This window comes from Papaver somniferum, chromosome 1 (genome assembly GCF_003573695.1).
Source record: "Papaver somniferum cultivar HN1 chromosome 1, ASM357369v1, whole genome shotgun sequence".
NCBI lineage: Eukaryota > Viridiplantae > Streptophyta > Magnoliopsida > Ranunculales > Papaveraceae > Papaver > Papaver somniferum.
Genome location: NC_039358.1, coordinates 18281615 through 18303842, shown reverse-complemented (window position 1 = coordinate 18303842; position 22228 = coordinate 18281615). Strand labels below are relative to the sequence as shown.

General features: G+C 36.2%; 2 protein-coding genes across 3 annotated transcripts; both read left to right on the top strand.

Annotated features, from left to right (window-relative positions):
- Positions 1-11554: 11554 nt before the first annotated feature.
- LOC113280428 lies at positions 11555-15451 on the top strand. Of its 2 annotated transcripts, none has more exons than XM_026529055.1 (4): positions 11555-12365; positions 13298-13926; positions 14253-14449; positions 14837-15451. In XM_026529055.1, exons 1-4 carry the CDS (start codon positions 11810-11812, stop codon positions 15228-15230), a joined length of 1776 nt encoding a protein of 591 aa, XP_026384840.1. In that variant the 5' UTR covers positions 11555-11809; the 3' UTR covers positions 15231-15451. The 2 variants fall into 2 exon arrangements, with proteins under 2 accessions (XP_026384840.1, XP_026384837.1); XM_026529052.1 differs by having other exon boundaries at positions 11556-12365; positions 13292-13926.
- A 668-nt stretch (positions 15452-16119) lies between these two features.
- Positions 16120-18248, top strand: LOC113280439 (fe(2+) transport protein 1-like). Its single transcript, XM_026529059.1, has 3 exons — positions 16120-16912; positions 17099-17248; positions 17664-18248. Exons 1-3 carry the CDS (start codon positions 16286-16288, stop codon positions 17967-17969), a joined length of 1083 nt encoding a protein of 360 aa, XP_026384844.1. The 5' UTR covers positions 16120-16285; the 3' UTR covers positions 17970-18248.
- Positions 18249-22228: the final 3980 nt, after the last annotated feature.

Genomic DNA, 22228 nt, shown 5'->3' with positions numbered 1-22228 from the left:
AAGTAGTAGAAAATCTGCCATTAACATGAACTCTTCCTTCATTATTGAAAAGCAAATTTAAATCACCTAAAACAACCCATGATTGTGTGATGCTTTGGCTTAGATTCTTAATATAAGTCCATTGCTTCTCTTTACGTTGTGGATAAGAAGAACCATACATACAAGTAAGTAACCAATATGGTTTTGAGGGATCATCCTGCACTAAACAATTAATGATCCAAGTATCTGCATGCACAACATTAAAGTGAAATTCATCCTTCCATAACAGTATTAGGCCACCTGCTAAACCTCTTGAAGAAATAAGCTTATGATTGGGAAATTTATAAGGTTTAATGAATTTTTTCATTTTGTCCTCTCCTATCTTAGCTTCAGAGATAAACACAACATCAGGGTCATATCTGTAGAGGAGATCTTCGATATGATCTCTAGTTGTTTTATTGGCAAAGCCTTGACAGTTCCATGCTAATGTTCTCATGGTTCTAATATACACTCTATCACTAATTAAAAAAAAATAATGTATGCTTATGCAAGATAATAAAATTATAACTGAAAGACAAAGAATTAGAAACTAAACTGAAACAATAATATCTAAATGTAAAAGGTTTAATTACCTCAGTTGCTTGAACCTCCGGATGATGCTTATGATTCTTCTTTGTGCCATGATTCTTATCATTCTCTCCAGTTTCTACCCCATTCATATTTTCATCATTTGAGTTTGTTATCAAATCATTAGTAACCCCACCATGATTAGCTAAGATAGGTCATTGGATGGATGGGTTCGAACGGTTATCATGCAGTTCTTGATTTCTAGCTCTTTCAACAATTCTTTCTTCTTCTGCATCAGGCATTGTCTCCTCATCATGCACATCATCAACATTATCATTCCTTGTGATATCAGCAGTATTACCAGAATCTTTTTTCGCTTGATGTTCCTCATACTCTTCAACAGTCATAACTCTTTCTCGCAATAATTCAGCAACCTCTTCACAGATGTTATCATCATGGTCAATTATGTAACATTTATCACAAAGACTATGAGGATGTTTCAACCAATGGTATCGGATCCAAACAAGCTCTCCATGATTCGAATTCCACCATTCACCTCTTTTTAATGGTTCTGTAAGATCTATTTCGATTCGAGCAGTGATCATATTACCAGAGCGTGGCCTGCAATTTTTTGGCACTGTAGATATCTTCGTACCCAAGTCTTCAATGGCTTCATTAACAACTGCTTTATGATGATGTTCTAGCAGTAATCCTTTGAACGGAATACACCAGGCTTGTTTTCTGAACACATAATCCTCGTACGCTACAGCTGTGGAATACTCTTGCAAAGCAAGCAAGCATATTTGGACATTCCATGGTAATTTTTTGATAAAATCATTCATATCCTTTTGTGAATTGAACTTAAACACGAACAAGTATTTTCCCACCATTTTTGTTTCTCGCTTCTTATAGTTTTTCCAGAGAAAGTTCAACTCATCTTTAATGTCAGAGACTTCGATTTCATCATCCTTAGTAATTAGTTTGCCAATCAAACTATTAGACCAAGCAGTTGCAGCATCATTGATATTTGTCGCAGAACCTATAGCACATCTTCTACCTCTGATGGAAGTATTTTTCATCTTGTCAGTGATTGTTTGAACAGAGCTATTGTTTTTAGTGTTGTTGGTGCTGGTTGACTCCATTGAATATCTTAGAGGTTTTCTGCTAGGGTTTAGGTTTTTTCCTATGACAAAACTTCTACAAACTTCTTCTTTATTTGTGGTTATGGTTGTTGCTAAAAATAGGGTATAACAAATATATTTTTTTCCTAAAGAAGAGGGGAGTATATTCTGAGTAAATGGTGGGAAAAAAACAGTTGGCAGTCAATTGCATAATCACCGAAGAAAACTTATGGTTCCTTAAATCTTGGGAAATATTAGGGGGAAGTTTTGCTTTTTGAATTTTTCGGGTTTGGATCGGTTGGTGAGTCAGGAAGGTATACTGGTTTTTCATGGTTTCAAATAATTGATTCGGAGGATAATGATGTTTCTCATAATGAGAAAAACTTAAAGAAGAAATATTGTTGTTCTGCAATATAGCAGTGTGGGTTAGAACTGTGGTAGGAAATAGCCTTTGTCGACAAAACTGTCAAGAGAGATAAACAAAAGTTAAGCACAAAGATCCAATATAGGAAGGCATCCATAGCAAATCCAGAGGAGCCTGCAAAATCAGAAACCCATCTCAAGACGATCAGAAGAAAATAGATGAATCAATAATAAACAGAGCCAAAGCAATAAGACTTATAAAATGATGTATTAAACAAGTTAAATGAAAAGACTAGATTCTATTATGAAAAGAAAAGAGATAGTATGAACCATTTTAAAGCCTAAAAGAGAAAAAGGATTAAAAGAAAATAGAAAAATGCAAAGATTAAAGAAAAAGGAAATCATATTAGAGTCGAAATCGATATGAAAATGTTTATTTTTGTTGAAGTTTTTGCAGCATGGGTTGACTTGGTGTCGCCCGATTCACAGGTAGAACCAATCTTAACTTATGTTGAGAATCAAGGTAGAACCTGTCATATCCTATATATTGTATGACAAGGTATAACCGATCCTAACTAATATTGGGATACAAGGTATAATCAGTCATAGCCTATTTTAAGTGACATGGTATAACCGATCCTAACTAGTTTTGGGGAAGCATGGTATAACTGGTAATAGCTTAGTATCATCTCTTTTATCTTAACAAACCTGAATGTAATACCAGAAACATGAACTCTAACGCCTTTAAGTTAACTACTATTTGCCATTTATTTAACACTAACTTCGGACTTTCTGGAAATGAGATATTCTATTTTAAACGATAATCTGAACCCTGACCTTTATGTTGTCTTTCTAGACATTGGCCAAGTGATTCAAACCTTGTAACTAATCGTATAGGCTCTGCCTATTTTTCTCATAAAATTTTTGTCCCTCATTCCCTCATTAAAATTTGCGCCTCATCAAATATTTAGTTATCCAATATTACTAGGTCACGACAACAGTGTTGTGTGTTAAAAATGAAGAAGAAAATAAGGATGCTCGTGATAAAGTGTCGACATATAAGGTCATTACCAAGAAAAAAAAACAAACGGCTTCCTTATGATCTAAGGCCAATTGCTCTCTGTAATACTTCTTATAAAGTTATTTCAAAAATATTGTCTATTGGAATGAAGAAGATTATGAGCAAGATTATATCTCGTTTACAAGTTGTTCATGTCTCAGGAAGACAGATATCTGATAATATTCAACTTGCTCAAGAAATTGTTCATACCATGCAAAGCAAAAAACAAGAAAAACATACTCTTGCTCTCAAGATGGATATGTCAAATGCCTTTGACAGGGTTGAATGGTCATTACTTATGGATATAATGCACCAAATGGGTTTATGTGATGCTTTTTGCAACCTGTATTGGTACTACAAGGATTTTTATTTTGTTACATGTTGGACCTTGCAATTCCTATCAACCTTCAACGGGAATTAGGCGGGGAGATCCACTTTCACCATACCTATTTATCATCCTAATGGAGGCTTTCTCAAGACAGTTATTGGATACTGAGCAGAATGGCAGAATAAAGGGAATAAAGATTGTTTCAGGGGCTCCTCCTATTTCTCATTTATTCTTTGCATATGACTGCTTACTCTTCACAACAGTTGACTTGCACAATGTTAATAACCTGCTGCAGATAATTGAAAGCTTTGGTGATGCTTCTGGACAACTTGTGGATTTTAACAAGTCAAGTGTTTATTTTAGTGCCAAAGTTCCACAGAGATTTTACAGATTACTCTCAAGAAGATTGAAGGCACAAAGAATGAATCCAAATGAAAAATATCTTGGTATTCCTCTCATAATAGGAAAGAAAAAAGCACGGTGTTTTTCTTACCTTATAGACAAAGTTAAAGGGAGATTATCTACATGGAATGACAAGACTATGACATAATGTGGTAAGTCACTGATGATCAGAACTGTTACAAACATTATTCCTGTCTATTCCATGAGTTGTTTACAGATCCCAGTTGATACCATCAAAAAAAAAATCTCTGCAAAGAGACTTTTGGTGGGGATTTGAAGACCATGAGAAGACATAAGGATGTTTAGAGGACATGGTTTTAGGGACTTAAGGATCTTAAATCAAGCTTTTCTTGTCAGAGCTGCTTGGAGACTGTGCACCAATTCTGATAAGCCATAGGCAAAAACAATTCATGAATAATACTTCCCATCTACTAGTATGTTCCATGCTAATATTAAAAATAATTTCTCTTGGTCTTGGAGGGGCTTACACGATAATATGGATTCCTTAAAAGCTAACAGTTGTTGGAGAGTAGGAAAAGGTGATAAGATAAAATTTTGGTTGGATGTATGAATTATATATATGAATGGACATTCCACCAAGTCCAAAACAAGATATATCTAATTGAAGATTATGTTTGGGTTATGGATTTAATGCAAACAGATAGGAGAGAATGAAACCTGCAGCTTCTTCAACATCTCTTTGATCAACAATCTGTGGACCTGATCACTAAAATGAGGATACCATCTGCAACTGAAGATAAATTAATATGGAAACTTACAAAGCATGGATGATTCACTTTAAAGTCAGCCTACAACAAGCTTTATGAGATTAGTCTGGGTGTTGTTCTAGTCTCTACTGAGATACATGGATCTTCCGTGAAGTGGAAAGAGCTTTGGGAATTGGATACTTGGCCAAGAGTGAAACATTTCTTTTGAAAATGTCTATCAGATATTTTTCATTCAAGAGAAAGACTGTACAGAGTCTGTGGATACATCAACCAACTATGACCTATGTGCAACCAATTCGACGGAAGCACATTACACATTCTATTCTTATTCCCTTATGCAAGGTTTGTTTGGATGGAAATCCCAAGTGGTAGTGGTTTTCTACAAAGGCCTCATACTTCTATTATTGATAATTTTTCAAAGCTGGCTTCTACAAGATAAGTAGAATGTGACAGAAGATACTTGGGTGAACATTGCTATGGTGGTTGCGTGGAGCATATGGAATGATAGATGTGAGACTGTATTTCAAAGAAAAAACCCTGACCCAAAAATCACTGCTAGAAAAGTTATCTGCTTTTCTAATTACATTGGAAGGTTACATAAGAATAATGACAATAACCAGTCTACAGCTCGGGGAAATATACAACCTACAACAAATTGGACACCCCCCAACCAACCATTTTTTAAGTATTATTTGTGATGCTTATTTTGATCCACACAAAGGACTAACATAAGTTGCTTTGATCTTGCGTGATTTTGTAGGCAAATGTAGGGGATGTGCAACAAATTGCTATGCAGGAGCAAGCAGAATGCCTGGTTTTTCTTGATGCTGTCAGATGGAGTGAGGAGGTGCAGATTACACATGTGATATGTGAAATTGATCTGAAGAGTATTGCGGAATACATTAACAAAGCCTCTTCAATCATATCATGGGATAATAAAGTCATTTTGCTTGATACTTTAGAAGTTTTAAAGTCAGCACAATGTTGGGAATGCAAGTACATTCCTAGATTATGTAATAAAGTAGCTGACAATCTCACGCTAAATTTAATAAGAAATTTAGAGTAAGTAGGATTTGGTTGGATAGCCATAGCCCTCCTAATACTCCCTTCGTCCCAAATTAGATGAGCTAGTTATAATTTGCACAATTTTAAGGCAAATAGGAAAGGGGAGTATATTTAAGTATTTTTTATAATTATACCCTTATGGATAATAACTAGTAAAACTTAGAAATGATTTATCATGTAAACTATACCACGGTTTTTTGTAAACTTTATACCGTTGAAAAGCATTTTAAAACATCTACGCAACGAATATAAACATGGCTATCAAATTATACATATTTCTTATAATAACAATAATCAATTAAAAGGGTAGTTTTACAAAAAACCCCTTGTTTAGTGAAATAGCTCTTCTATTTTGGGACAAAATTTAAAACCAACTAGCTCATCTAATTTGGGACAGAAGCTCTTGTTAGACAAGTTAATACATATTCCAATTTTTAGCAAGAAAAAAGTCTTAGTGATTGAATTTAACAGCTCGCGAAAAGTCTTGCGATTAGTCAGGCGATGCTGACTAAGTCAAGCTCGTGAAATTCATCTTCTTCTTCAATTCTAGACGGTTTTTCTTTATTAATCTCAATAGTTTCTTACGAATTTCTAAATCTCTAATCCTTTCTTTCTTTTGGTTAATCTCTTTTCTTACTATCTTCAAAGTTTAAAACCTAATTTTTATTTTGCCCTAATTTTTCTATGATGTTCTTATAATTCTAAGTTTTCACTGATTTCTTCTTTAATCTGATAGATAAATCATGATTTCTTTATTATATTGATTGTTTCTGCTTGTTGTATTCTGTTTGTTTTATTGCCTAACCCTAAACTTTGTTTAGTCTTTTCTTTGTTCTACAAGATAAGTCATGAACTGATGGGGGCTTATTCATAAGGTTACAGAGTCATTTTCATCATGAAATTCATTGAAAAATAAGAAATTTGGAATGGTGGTTACTTCTATTTTGGGTATGGTTCTTTTTACTTCCTTCTAAATATGGAATTGGGGGTCAGTGTATCTTGTGAAGATAAGCTAATTGATATGCTATCAGCATGATGAGATCCTACCTAGTGTAGGGATTATTTCAATCTTTCAAGTGCAATAATTTTAAATGGTTTACTTCTAAATTTTGGTTGGTGATGATGCTCTAAGTTTAATCCGTGGGTTTATCTATGGGTTTGTTCTTTTAGGAATTCAGCAGATTATCATGATTTCTTTCTTATATTGATTGAGTTTATTTCTTTAACCCTGATAATTCTTTTTACAGTCCTTAATTCATCAGGGTTTATGTTTAGTTCCTCAACTGAAATAAGATTCACTTCAGATGGTTTTGCAAATTTAAGCACTGATAATATTGCTCTAAGTATTCCATATGTTAAGAATGATATGAATGACACTCTTTTACTAGAACCTGTCCCTCTGGATACTCTCCCACCTGAACCTTTTATTTCGAATGAAGAATTTGATAAAGAAGTTAATCTCATGATGAATGAATCTGTGGACACTATGGATGTTGAGCCCTCATCAGTTCATGACCCTGTAAGTCTCTTAAAATCTTATCTCTGCTTTAGTATTTTGTTTGTTTTTTTGTTTACTAAAGTTTTATTATTTGTCGAGCTGGTTTTGGTTTTCTTTTACAATGAATTTTCTTTGTTGGAATATGAATGGTTGTTGTTCGGATAAGAAGTGTCTTCACCTGCTTAACATGTTTAGGAAATTTAAACCAAGTGCAATATGTCTCTTAGAAACTATGGTGGATTCAGAAACTGTTAAAAAATATAGTCATCATCTTCCGTTTGATTCGTGGTTTGTGGTGCCTCCTATAGGTAAATCAGGGGGTTTAACTTTAAGTTATTTTGAAAACTCTAACATTGAAGTTATTGTTAGTGCTTTTAATATGATTCATATTGTGTGTGATATAACCCCGGCTATCAAAACATGCATGGTAACTTTCATATATGGGTCTCTAAATACAGTGGGTATAAGAAATCAATGGAATTACTTAAATAATTTGAATGATGATAATAACAGACCTTGGATTTTAATGGGTGATTTCAACTTTATATTGCATGCTTCTGAAAAACAAGGTGGTAATTCAGATAATTCTTTTCCTCCTGATTTTGTTAGGAATTGTTTGACTCAGATTAAATTGAATGAGATTTTTACTTTTGGTAATCCTTTTATATGGTGTAATAGAAGATTCAAGAATCCAGCTGAACTGATATTTGAAAAACTTGATAGGGGTTTTATGAATGATAAATGGGTTTCAGCTTTGCCTCACACTAGAATTACAAATCTAGGGAGAGTTTATTCTGATCATTGTCCTATTTTACTGAAGTGCTTTCATCAGCAGCAAGGTATTTACATAACATTTAAATATTTTAAGTGTTGGCGATTGAGTCCTGATTTCAAAAGTGTCTTATTAAATGCATGGGAGAAAGATGTTAAAGGTTCTCCAAGTTTTATTGTTGCTGGCAAGCTTAAAAAACTTAAGCAAGATCTCAACAACTGGAATCTGAACTCTTTAGGTCATATTAAACATACTATAGCAAGGTTAAATTCTGAAATTGAGAATCTTCAATTTATGCCTTATTCTCCAGCTATTGGTAATTACATCTTAAATTACTCAAAACAGCTCGACTTCTGGTATGAGATTGAAAATTATTTTTATAAACAAAAATCGAGAATAGATTACTTTACTCATTATGACAAGAACACAAATTTCTTTCATAATTCAGCTTAGAAATATGTATAATACCATTCATACTTTAAAGGACAGTCAAGGAAACTGGTTGGAAAATAGAGACCAAGTTGTCTCTCTTCTCTCAAGCCACTTTAAAAGTATTTATACTAGTTCTTATCCTAGCTATACTGATATTGAATAAGTTATAAAAGATGTTCAGCCAGTTATAACAGATGAGATGAATGTTAGCTTAGTAGCTATCCCTACTAATGAAGAAATTCATTCTGCTGTTATTAATATAGCTCCTTGGAAATCTCCGGGGCCTGACGGATTTCCGGGAGGATTCTTCAGAGATAATTGGGATGAAGTCTCTAATGAAGTTATAAATCATGTCCAAAGTTTCTTTCGAAATAAGTATCTTCTCAAGTAGTTAAATCATTCTTTCATTGCTCTTATTCCTAAGGTTAGTAATCCCTCTTCTCCAAATGATTTTAGACCCATCAGTTTAACAAATATTGTTTATAAAATAATTTCAAAAATTTTAACAAATCGTTTAAAACCTCTTCTGGATTCTCTCATTTCTCCATTTCAGTTGCATTTATAGCAAATGGGTAGATTCATGATAATATTATTATTAGTCATGAAATTTTGCACTCTTTCAAAAAAAGAAAGAAAAAAAATAATAAAAATGATTTCATGGCCATCAAATCAGACTTATCGAAAGCATTCGATAGACTTGAATGGCCTTTTATTCTTTCAGTTTTTAAAAAATTAGGATTTTCTGAAGAGTGGTGCCAACTGATTTCTCAATGTATTAGTACGGTTCCCTACTCTGTCCTAGTAAATGGTTCGCCCGGTGAAACGTTTTTCCCTACTAGGGGCATTAGGCAAGGAAATTGTCTTTGTCACTACATTTTCATTATTTGTATGGAAACTCTATCTCGGCTCTTATTGAAAGGTAAAACTGATAACTTGATTCAAGGTTTTAAACTTAAGAAAAATAGTCCTTCTATCGCTCACTTATTTTTTTAGACGATTGTATGTTGTTTTCAAAAGACTCTCTTTCCTTTGCCAGAAATCTAATAAAGATTATAAATATTTTTGCAAAGGCCTCTGGTCAGGCCATAAACTTTGAAAAATCTGGGTTTTTCACTAGTTCTAAGATGCATCATAAGCATGTGAAGTTAATCTCTAAAGCTTTGGGTATTAAATTTTTAAGTACCTCTGAGAAGTACCAGGGTACCCCCCTTATTTATCAATAGGGACAAAACCAAATCTTTTTAGTTCCTTATTGATAAGTTTTATTCGAGATTGAGTAATTGTAAGAGAACTAACCTTAATGGTGATGGTAGAACTGTAATTACTAAACATGTGCTGTCTAGTTTGGTTGTTTATCATATGTCATGGTTTCCTTTTCCTAAAAAGATTACTTCAAAAATTGATTCAATTCAGAGAACTTTTTGGTGGTCAAAGAAAAATCCAAGGCGGGCAACTTATTTTAGGTCTTGGAGTGATATAGGTAGATCTAAAATGTGCGGAGGCCTGGGTATTAGAAACTCTTACGCTACTAATAGGGTTTTCATTGCTAAATTGGGTTGGAGAACTAGTAAAAATCCTGATCAGTTAGTCTCCATATTTTTTGAAAGATAAGTATTTTCCAAATCAAAATTTGCTGGAAATAGATAAAGCAGCTGATACTTCTTGTTGGTTGTGGAAAGGTATAATCAAGAGTAGAGTATTCTTACAATCAAATATTGTCTGTAAGATAAATGATGGTACTTCTACCAAAATTTTGTCTTCTAATTGGTTTCCTTTGAGTAATCTACCTCTTGTTTCTATTAGTGATAATAATTATACGTTTGTTAGCGAGCTTATTGATGATCATACTAACACTTGGAATATTGGGCTTTTAAACTCTTTGTATTCTCCTGAAGATGTTATAAAAATTAGATCGTTAAGGTTAAATATCAGTAAAAAAGATGAGTTAATGTGGGCACATACGAGAAATGGAAATTTTTCTATTAAAACTGCCTACATTGTTTATATGAATATGTCTAGTTCAGCTGAAGAAGCGTCTTTTTGGGAAAAGGTTTGGTCTTTAGATTGTCTTCCAAAAATAAAAAAATTTGTGTGGAAAATATTTGCCGAGATGTTGCATGTTAATTATATGCTGAAGTTTTATAATCCTTCTATTGATGATTGCTGCCCTTTGTGTAAGAATGATGTGGAAACAGTTACGCACCTGTTCTTCCGGTGTCCAATTGCTTCTCATATATGGTTTGCTCTGTCTTTACAACACTTGGTTGCTTCTGCTTCTGATTTTGATTGGATAGAAGACATTTTTTTGTTGTGGTATGATAATGTTTTGAGAAATTTTCCTTTTTCAGTGAACTGGCCGAGTATAGGTGTAATAGTTATGTGGTGTATTTGGAAGTTAAGGTGTAATGTGGTTTTCAAAAATGTCATTATAAACCTTGACAGAGTTATTTTGGATACTAGAAGACGTATTAATACTTATATTGCTCCTCCTTTACCTATGAAGTCTTTAAGAATGGAAATTAAAATTTCCATTTAGGAAGTTGATCATATCAGTTTTATAGATGGCTCTTTCAAGAATTTTAACATGGGTGTTGGTATTGTTCTATGTGACAATGCAGGCACAATAAAGGGTTCGAAAACAGACTTTGATCTGATCACAGATGTTGTTGGTGCTAAGGCGACTGCTCTAATTTTGGCTATCTCCTGGGCAAAGGAGATGAATCTGTCTAAAGTGTTGTTTGTAAGTGATTGTCTTTATTTGGTAGATTTTGTTAAAGGAGACAATGATGCGGAGATTGGAGATGCAGTGATATCTTGGAAGACTGACGGCGTTCTTTTTCTTGTTGTAATAGTTTTAATATTGTACATATAAAACGTACTAAGAACAAAATAGCTGGCCGGCTTGCACGTCGGGTTAGGAAGTTTGTTTTAAAGGATATTGGGGGTTCTTTTCCTCCTTTTTTGGATAGTTTGTTGAGGGTAGAACCTTTAGCCGAATGTCTGTAAACTTCTTCTTTGTTAATATAGTTGGTGTGTTTCTAAGAAAAAAAAAAAACAAAAAAAAAAAAAAAAAAAAAAAAAAAAAAAAGCAGGAAAGAAAAAAAAAAGTGCCGACATATTAACCGGGTGTCTTCACCTGTCCCCACCGATGCAAAGACAAACTTGATCCTCCCCTTTAATTTTGTGGCTCTCAGAACCTCTCCTTTATACGGTCGACCTGAGTTCCTATAAAGCTCCAAACTGCTTTTCTAATTTCCTCCGCTCAGCCAGCGTATGTCGTTATTTTCCCCGGCAACAGAAACCTCGTTACATACTCATTCTCTTCTTTCCTCAAAGAATCGGCAACCATACGTCCAACGTACGCAATCAAACACTGACACACAACAAATCAATAAAGAAAAGGTCTCTCCTCACAACACAACTTCCCGTAAATCTCAGTCTCTCAGCCCCCACCATTTTCTTCTCACTCTCTCAGTTACTGATCATCAGCAACAATGGCAGCTCAATTTAACGCTTATACTCGTGCAAACCTACGCACACTTGTTCTTTTTCCTCATAAGAAAACCCCATCTCATTTTGTTTCAGTAAAACCCCAGGTAGAATCGAGAAATGATTACAGAGGAAGAAGAAAGAGAAGTTGGGGAATTAGGGTAGAAAATGCAGAATCATCATCGTCGTCGTATCTGGATATGTGGAAAACGGCAATGGATCGAGAAAGGAAAACAATTGAGTTTCAGAATATGGCTGTTGTTAATGGTGATGCTAATGGGGAAAAAGTGGAAGAGGAAAATGATAATGACCCAGAAGTAATTGAGAAGAAAAGTGACGAATTTAAGAAGATTTTAGAAGTACCCAAAGAAGAAAGAGATCAAATTCAGAGAATGCAGGTTATTGATAGAGCTGCTGCTGCTATTGCTGCTGCTCAAGCCCTTCTTAAAGAAACTCCTCCGGTAATTAAAAAGGATTCTCCTCTTGATGATGATGATGATGATGGTGATTTGGAAACTACTGAGATTAGTAGTAATGGAGGAATCGGTGATCAACAAGAAGGTAATCCACTAATCTTGCACTCCTGTTTTTGGGTCTTCATGTAAGTGTTTTATTTTGCTTAAATTTGGTGAACCTGTGAATTGGACAAGAAATGTATGTTAATATTCTTGTTAGGGTTTAAGGGTAGTAGTCTTCGATTACAAATTGGGTCTGTTTGAGGATTTTATCACATTTCTTAGATGGGTGTTGTAAGAGTAGTGTTGGAATGATGTGGTTTTCTATGTATGGCAACCTATTTCTGAGTTCAAATGATGCGTACGCAGGCTACAAGCTTTAGACCATATTGCGAATTCGTGATTTGTCTACTGACTAGTGAGTGTTAATCCTTGTTGTTAAAACTGGAATTGATTGCTTACTTGAAATGTATGACAGTGACACCCTTTTAGGTGCATCTTTTTCAGTAAAATTTTAGTTGAGTGACGACACTCATTAAGTTTATAGCACCAGATAGTAATTATGGAAAGATGTCTATCTTGTTTTCTTTGAGCAGGGTTGTCATGGAGTAATGTTGGATCCTTGTTTTGTCAAGTTTTTTCTTACCAAGATACATTGGTATCTTAGTTTCAGACTTTGAGAGTTTTTTACTTTGCTTACAGTTCCATGAAGTGCAAACTTAGTCACAGTCTATAATTGGTCTCAGAATTTGATCCTCTCATGCTATACTAGATCCTTCTGTTAATTGTTATACTAAAAATGGAGGGAACATCAAGCGCCAATCTCTTTAAGCCTCTTTACAGTTGTTAAATTCCTAATCTGTGGATACAAGCTATGGTTTCGTAGTTTTGGTGGCTGTTAAAAAATTGGATTGTTGGCTACTTCTATTCTGACATATAGCTTCGGCCTGCTATGCGCATCACTTTTCTCTTTATGATCTGAAAGTGATTTTATATGTTATCCAGTTAACAGTTTGCCACTTACCTGATCAGGAACAGATGCTGAAAGTATATTTGTGAGTTCGTCAAAAACTCTAGGACCTGGAACACCAGGTCCAGATTTTTGGTCCTGGACACCTCCTTCGGAAGACGGAAGTAACTTACAAGCAGCAAAACCAACTGTATCCTCAAACCCAACCTACTCAGTGGTGGAGAAAGCGCGAACAGCAGATTCTTTGTCAATTCCCTTTGAGAGTGCCTTATCTGAAACTCACAATCCTCCTCTTCCTCCCCTTCAATCCCTCACAGAGGTTAAGAAGTTGGATATTGCCAATCCCATTTTAGAGGATCAAATAATGGGAGAGAAACATGAAGAAAATATGGCATTTTCGGCAAACGCGTCTGAAGCGGTTGAGGCTCTTAATAAGGTTGATGAAGCTTCAACAGAAGGAGTGACTGAGGACGGTGTGAAGTGGTGGAAGGAGACTGGTTTAGAGGAAAGAACAGATGGAGTTCTCTGCAGGTGGACTCTGACTAGGGGAGTTAGTGCTGATGGAAGTGTTGAATGGGAAGACAAGTTCTGGGAAGCTGTGGGCGAGAATGATTATAAAGAGCTTGGTTCGGAGAAGTCAGGACGCGATGCATCAGGAAATATTTGGCGCGAATACTGGAAAGAATCAATGTGGCAGGTTAGTGCAGTAAAACTAATTTGTCTCGTGTTTGTTAACATTTTGAGCATCCAACTCAAACCGCTAGATCTTTTATATGCTGGATTAGCTGCGCTTCTGTATCCACATGGACTATTCAATTTTTAGCAGTGTTGTTGGGGCTTGATCGCATTTTACAGTTCCATCCATATAATGTAGGAGTCTATTAGTTATTTATCCAAGAAAATACACACATAAGCACATACATTTAATTCTGCACACACAAGCAAGTCATATTTGTATGCATGTCTTCATGGGTGGAGACATTATATATTAACAAGCTGAACTGTGGATTTGTTATCTGGTAGGATCATATTACTGGGGTTGTACATATGGAGAAAAGTGCTGACAAATGGGGAAAGAATGGAATGGGTGGTCAGTGGCACGAGAAATGGTTGGAACATTATGATGCTACTGGCCAAGCTGAGAAGTGGGCTAATAAGTATTGCAGCATTGATCCCAACACGCCCCTAGAAGATGGCCATGCTCACGTCTGGCATGAGAGGTATTGCAGTATCACCTTACGACATATTAGTTCTTCACTTCTATTCTTTCCAGTTTTCCCTGTTAAAGCCTTGGGTGAAGTAGAGTACTTCTGGAGAAACTTGAATTCATGTTGATTTTCTTAATATGGTAGAAATAAGAATGCTAACATCTGTTTTGTTCGGCTTAAATACCAAAGAAGTACTTCCTGTTATCCGAAGTTGGGATTGATATGTCTGAGATCATTTTCAACTTGAGCTTGCATTAACTGCACTCATCAACTGCAATTGGCATTCAACAATTTATAGTTTTCTTTACCTGGGAATGTCTACAGCTCACTTCTCTTCCTTGTTTTAGCCTCTATGACTCTAAAAGGCCTTTTTTTTCTTTTTCCTTTTTCTGTTGGCAGGTGGGGTGAGAAGTATGACGGGATGGGAGGTAGCACAAAATATACTGACAAATGGGCGGAGAGGTCAGAAGGTGATGGCTGGTCCAAGTGGGGCGACAAATGGGACGAGAATTTTAACACAAGTGGACATGGAGTCAAACAAGGGGAGACATGGTGGCAAGGTAAATTTGGGGAACGGTGGAACCGTACATGGGGCGAAGGCCATAACGGGTCTGGTTGGGTACACAAGTATGGAAAAAGCAGCAGCGGCGAGCACTGGGATACACATGAACAACAAGATACCTGGTACGAGAGATACCCACACTTCGGTTTTGATCACTGCTTTGAAAACTCTGTTCAGCTCCGTGAAGTTCAATTACCCCCACCAGAAGCATCACCAACTGAAACATCATAAAGAGCAAAACTCCCTTGATGTTGTTTTCTCCTATGAACCTGCTTAGTTCTCTAGTTTAGGTAGATATTTATGTTAGTCACGTTCCATAAATCCATAGTCGTAGAAACTGGATAATCCAGACAGGGCAACTAGCTTGGTAAAAAAGTATATTATCTGTAATAAAAAACCAAAATTTATTTTTATTTGTATGAAGTCCTATCTCTGAAATGGGTTATGGGCCTTATGGCAGTAGTCTGTACACCGGACCTAGTTAACGTCAGTCTTTCTACAGTACACATATTAGCTTCCTTTTAGCAGAGCCATCACGATCCACTCAACGTCCCTCTGCAGATTCACAATCACTATAGGCAATTGAAAAGGAAGACAAATTGAGCGATTATGTGGCAATCATTTTCAACTTATCAATCGAATCAGCATCGCCACATCAACGGTGCGTGTTGTGCTTGTGGTAAGTACATGTTGGTTGGTAGCTTGATCTATTCATAGTGAACGAAGTAAGACCGAGTCCACTCTGAAAGCACTTAATGTGAATGATCCATGCTCTGTTGGTACCATCTTTTGTACCAACGCCGTACAAAATGGGCACGTTTTGGTCTCGTGTCATACACAAGTCGTTGACATTTAAAGCCCTGATCCATGCTTGTTCAGAACTCCACATCTCGTTATCAACCACATGTTGATCCCTTTTTTGTCTACTTCACTACGTTGCCACACAAGACGGTCATATTCAGTACTTCACTGCAGTACAGCACCAGCAATATTCTGTTTTTAATAAAAGTCAAGTAAGTTGGATGGACTGTCAAATTCAGTACTGCACTCAAAACCACTTCTTTTTTTTGTTAAACTAAAGTCAAGCTTGGTTGATGATCATATAGATTCCATTTGCCAAACACATGCTCATCTTAACATCATTTTGTTAATATTGAATTACAGCATAGATTACTTGAAGTTGAGGTTCTCATGCTATATATATATTAAGTAATAGACCAATTACCCTTGTAAGAACACCAATACTAACTTCTACTTGGACAAGAAAAGAAGATAGTCTAGCTAAAATGTCTTTAATGGCACCTAAATCCGTTTTGTTTATCCTCATGATAATCTTCATATCAGCAAAACTCATATCAGCTCAAGATGAATGCCAAACGGAAGAATCAGGTGATTGCGTTAGCAAATCTCGCGCACAACCACTCAAGATAATTGCCATCTTTTCCATATTGATTACAAGCATGATTGGTGTGGGCTCTCCACTCTTCGCCAAGTATATTCCTGCGTTACATCCAGATCGTGATGTTTTCGTAATAGTGAAAGCGTTTGCAGCAGGGATTATTCTCGCAACGGGGTTTATGCACGTTTTGCCTGATTCATTCGATATGTTGTCGTCGAGTTGTTTGTCTGATAACCCATGGCATAAATTTCCATTTACTGGATTTGTAGCAATGCTTTCTGCTATTGTCACACTAATGGTGGATTCAATGGCTACTAGTTTCTATACTACTAAGAACAACAAGATGATGATCCAACCAACGTCAGAGGGTGACCATGAACTGGGTAATACAGCCGAAGGAGGTGCCGGTGGTGGTTCTCATTTCCATGCTCACGGCCATCATCACGGTGCCGCACTCGGTAGCTCCAAAGGACCTATTGGAACTCAATTACTTCGATACCGAGTCGTTGCAATGGTAACTCATCGTTAATCTCTGAAGTCTGAAACCAAAAGTTGGTGGATCTTGAATTTGTAAGAAAAATTATTAGCTTAATGTCGACATCCAGGGTCAGGACGGTTAATTTTTTAATTTTATTTTGTGTACTTTTTTTTATTTTGTGTACTTTTTTTAATTTTATTTTGTGTACTATCATGCATGCAGGTGTTGGAACTGGGAATTGTTGTGCACTCGATTGTAATTGGCCTTGGAGTAGGAGCCTCAAATAATACTTGCACCATAAAGCCTCTTGTCGCTGCTCTTTGTTTCCATCAAATGTTCGAAGGGATGGGTCTTGGCGGATGCATCATGCAGGTACTGTCTACATACTACATAGCTTATAATACCGTATATCTCTCCGGCTGAATCCTTGCAAACACTTATCAGCCAAACAACTGCATATACTCACTTAACATTTGCCCAACAACCCCATTCAACTTGGAAAATATAGTATATAATATTATGGGCATTCAAACTTCGAATCTGATCTTAGTCACGTAACATGTAATCAATTCCATTCAACTTGGAAATATATATCATATATATATGGGCATTCAAACTTCAAACCTGATCTTACGGGCGCACAATCTTTTTTCTGACAGATAGCTAGTCCCTTTCATTATCTTTAATTATTATGTAATAATACTAGTAATAAAATAAGTACGTTGAATTCTCTTCGATTGATAAGTTTGGGTTGTGGATAATCATTTGATGTTTATTTAATGTGCAGGCAGAATACAAACCGTTGAAGAAATTCCTAATGGTGTTTTTCTTCTCAATCACGACACCTGCTGGGATAGCACTAGGTATGGGGTTATCAAAGACGTACAAAGAGAACAGTCCTACAGCACTAATCACAGTCGGATTACTAAACGCATCATCAGCTGGTCTGTTAATTTACATGGCGTTGGTTGATCTTCTTGCTGCCGATTTCATGGGTCCAAAACTGCAAGGAAGTATTAAGCTTCAGCTCAAGTCGTATGTTGCTGTCCTTTTGGGTGCTGGTGGTATGTCTCTCATGGCCAAATGGGCTTGAACACATACTCAACCATATGTTATGCACTGATTGTCAACTGTTGCTATTGTCATCCACGGCACTTGTGTGTCCATCCTTTCAGCATCACCAACCACCGTATGCAAGAACATTGAATGGAATCCAAGAGAGAATGAAAATGTTGTAATAAATAAAATATAGTAATTTAATCTGCGATTTGATCTTACTTTCTCCAAGTGTGTGGGTATATTAGCTATCTTCATGTAGGTGTTAATTTGCCTTGATATTGACTTGAATACATTTAATCATCCATTTTATATTTGTTCTCATCATCCATTTTATTTAACACAAAATTGGTCAATAACCCTGGAAATCTTTTATTTTACTTTGGGTCTAATAGAAATTTGAAATGAGATATTATTATAATATTCTAGTACCTAAACGATACTGTTTTAATATCCTAAATTGGGTATTTAACCCAGAAATTTATGACTAAATTGGGTACCTAAATTATTTGGTCCTATTTCTGACTAAAAAACCCTTCTTTTGTTATCAACGCAATTTATCCTTTCTCTAATCTCGTACTACCTCCGTTTCAAAAAAAAAAAAAGGCTGGTTTGTGTGCAAATTTATACACAAACCAGCCTATTATTTAGAAACGGAGGGAATAACATTCTACACTCAGAAACCATGGCAGCCATACTTCACCACCATCCAATTTTATGCCATTATCAATATTTTATAGAGAATTACCGTTACAAATTGATACAACAAGTGATGATGATTAATATGAAACTAAATAATAACAACTGAGCAAGATGGAAAGAAGAAAATGAAAGATCTAAATTTGATTATAATGAAGAAATCAAAGAATCATTGATGTAGAAAAGAAGATTCGAGAGATGGGTTTTCATTTTTCTATTGATGTAGCTAAAATTACTGTTGGATTTAATGGTGTTCTACAAAATCAACTAGGTACATGATGAAGTATTGGTGAAATTTGTATTTTTCGATTCAAGTTTTAATAGATGTTTTGTTGGTAATGGTTTGATTTTTTCATTAGAGGATATTAAGTTAATGGTGGTGGTGGTGGTTAAAGGTTGAAGGTGATAAACGAGATGAACCTAGATTCATCATGTTTTAGATAGGATTGAATTTGGTTTCATCCCTTTTTAACCTATGATGGAACTAGTTTCATCATGTTTTAAGTAGGGTTGAATTGAATTTGGTTTCATCTGTGTTTAATCCATCCTGTTTTAAATTGGGTTGAATTGATTTCTTCCTAGTTTAAGTCAGGATGAAACTGGTTTCATTTTTTTTAGATTGGTTTGAATTGGTATCTTCCAAGTTTGAGCCAGGATGAAGCTGGTTGCATCATGTTTTAGAGTGAGTAGAATTGGTTGGTTTAGGCCAAGATGAAACTGGTTGTATCTTGTTTTAGATTTAGTTGATTTTGGTTTCATTCAATGTTTAAGCTGTGATGGAACTAGTTTCGCCCATTTTAGAAGGGTTGAATTGAGTTTCTTTTCATTTTTGTTTAAGCTAGGATCTGTTTTAGATTAGGTTGAATTTGTTTCTTCCAAGTTTAACCCAGGACGAAACTGGTTTCATCATGCTCTAGATTTAGTTGAGTTCGTTTCATTTAAGTTTAAGCCAGGAGGAAACCAGTTTCATCCTGTTTTAGATTGGATTGAATTTGGAAAAATTGGTTTTCTTTTTAAAAATTCTGAGAGATAATGTGAATACTGCTGGTGGTGTTAATGGTGAAGGATATGTTGAATTTTGCAGGTGCATGCATCTAGTTTGAACTTGGATAAATCCATACGCATACGAATTAGGGCAAACCTATTTGGAATTTAAAATAAAATTATGGCTAGGTATTAGTGGTGTTGATGGGTAGAACCCATGTCACTGGTAGTGAGATAAAAACTGTGAAGGATTTGGTCGCAGTGGTGGTAGTAACAATGAGGGAAGTAGATGAAAATTGTGATGGTGGTAACAAAGAGGGAAGTTAGTGATGTGGTGGTGGTGATTATATCGTAAGGGGATTAATAAAGGTGGTAGCGGCGGTGCATGACTCAGGAGTTGATGTAGGTAGTGGTGGTGGTGGTGAATGCGATGTGAATTTAAGACTGCTGAAGAAAAAACGAATATGTTAGAGAAAGAATTCCAAATCTGGATTAGACGTACGATAGTCTTGATAGGAATGAGATGGTGTTGATGGTGAGTTTTTGACAAGGGCTTTTGTAGTAAATTGGCCTTGACCAAATTGTAAGGAATGCAAGATAATCCCTGACCCAACATCAGGATTGTTAAGTTTATATCAATACAATTTGTATTCCGCGAGAGAGTCAATAAAGTGTATTCAATTGACGGACCCAGTAATCCTAAATATTCTAAAAGTGTATGTGCATGCAAAATTTCAGGGATTTCCCTGGCAGAAACCTCATTGTTTCATGTGCGCCGATACATATACCTTTTATGCTATATACATGGCATATTCATATTCATATTCATAATAGGGTTTGACGCCATTCTTGAATTAACATGCTACTAAGAGTATCATATTTAAAACATAACATATCAGTATCGTCTCAAGTTGCAAACTCCCACGGCTGAGTTCCTTGAACATACTATAGCGGCACCATTATATTCGAAATCTGTATTAAAGTAGCATTACACCTCGAATCTAGGCCTGTCATGTTTCCTTAAGCTCAAACTATAGATTACAGATATGTGATGATCGCATCATTAATATTATGGCATATTGGCCCAATATCGTGCAAAAACATAAGCCGTGCATCATTCATAGCCTTGGAAACTATGGCCAAGGCCATGGCCTAAACCACGCGAGGATATCAAGCTTTGGCAGCCTTGGCCAAGGCCGTGGCATAGACCTGCACGCTATTCAAGGCCGTGGAAGCTATGACCAATGCCAAGGTATTAATCCGCGCACTATTACCGACCTTGGAAAGCTATAGCCAAGGCCACGGCCTGAGTCGAGCATAACCGGCCTTGGAAACTATGGACAAGGCCATGGAAAGGTCCCGTGTGCTATTATCGGCCTTGGAAACAATAACCAAGGCCATGGCAAGACCTCGCGCGCTATTCTCGGCCTTGGAAGTTATGTCCACGACATGCTCTGCGCGTTATTCTCGGCCTTGGAAACTATGGTTAAGGCCACAGCCTATCCTCCGCGCACTTACTCGGCCTTGACAACTATGGCCAAGGCCACTGCTTATGCTGCGCACCATTCTCGACCATGGCTTATGTCACACGTAAATCTTGGCCTTTGGAGGCCACATCCAAAGTCATGGCTTATTCCATGCGCTATTTTTAGATCTAAAATACGTCACTACAGTTCCCTTGGACCATGGATTACCTTACTTAGCTCGCGTCTAAGTAATGTTTCGATAATATCTTTCATTAGTCGTGGCCAAGGCAAAATATGCTAAGTTGTTATAAAACCGCAGCTTAACGAGTCAGGCGCGTGTACTAGCGCCATTAAGTGGCCACAACACACCAAACCCTAATATGGCAATAAATTACATGTCATCTCACGCCAATAACTTCAATTAGATCCAATGGTAGTTGTAGCGCTGAGGCCAAGGTCACTGGAGTTACATTTTAGATATGAGGGTCATGGCATCGCCATTTTAGGCCATTACGCCATTTGCTATTTTATCGTCATAAATAGGTCATTCAAAGGCCACGCGATAATTTATCTCTCCAGTATCTCACGTGTAGATTATGGCCTAGAATATTTCCCTCTATTTAGTTTTGGCATAAAATACGCGTGCATCATGCCACTTTTACGCCATTACCACGCTATGCTTAATTATAACATCTCAACTAGATACAAACACGCCAAGTCATCCTCTTGCGCCTCAACGGGACACAGGCGCGCCCTAATCTCACGAATGGCCTTGGGCAAAGTTGTTTTCACAATAATTCAACATACCTATAACGTATTGCATATCAACGGCTATGATTTAGCTTAAATAAGATGAGATTCATAACTCATCCAAAAACACCTAAGAAACATCAAAATATGTCACATGAGGGGATTCTTCATGAGTTATTTTTCTGGTGGTCTACGGCAACATGCGGCGTGGCAACACCCCATGTGAAAAGTTAAAGTAGTGTGGCGGTTACAGTAGTTGGAGAGGTAATGGGCGCATTACAAAAGGGATTTCCAGAAACTTCCCTAATTTATCTTGCACCATCCCATCCTCTATCTCTCCATAAACCCACGACCTTCACTACTCATGAAAGGGGAAATGTGTATTCTAAACTACTAT

Bases quoted from the DNA above. Each gene is read 5' to 3' on its own strand.
- LOC113280428 (XM_026529052.1), top strand. From the start codon at position 11,810: ATGGCAGCTCAATTTAACGCTTATACTCGTGCAAACCTACGCACACTT. The intron at 12,366-13,291 runs GTAATCCACTAA...TTACCTGATCAG, and splicing joins AATCGGTGATCAACAAGAAG to GAACAGATGCTGAAAGTATA. The intron at 13,927-14,252 runs GTTAGTGCAGTA...GTTATCTGGTAG, and splicing joins GGAAAGAATCAATGTGGCAG to GATCATATTACTGGGGTTGT.
- LOC113280439 (XM_026529059.1), top strand. From the start codon at position 16,286: ATGTCTTTAATGGCACCTAAATCCGTTTTGTTTATCCTCATGATAATC. The intron at 16,913-17,098 runs GTAACTCATCGT...TCATGCATGCAG, and splicing joins GATACCGAGTCGTTGCAATG to GTGTTGGAACTGGGAATTGT. The intron at 17,249-17,663 runs GTACTGTCTACA...TTTAATGTGCAG, and splicing joins TTGGCGGATGCATCATGCAG to GCAGAATACAAACCGTTGAA.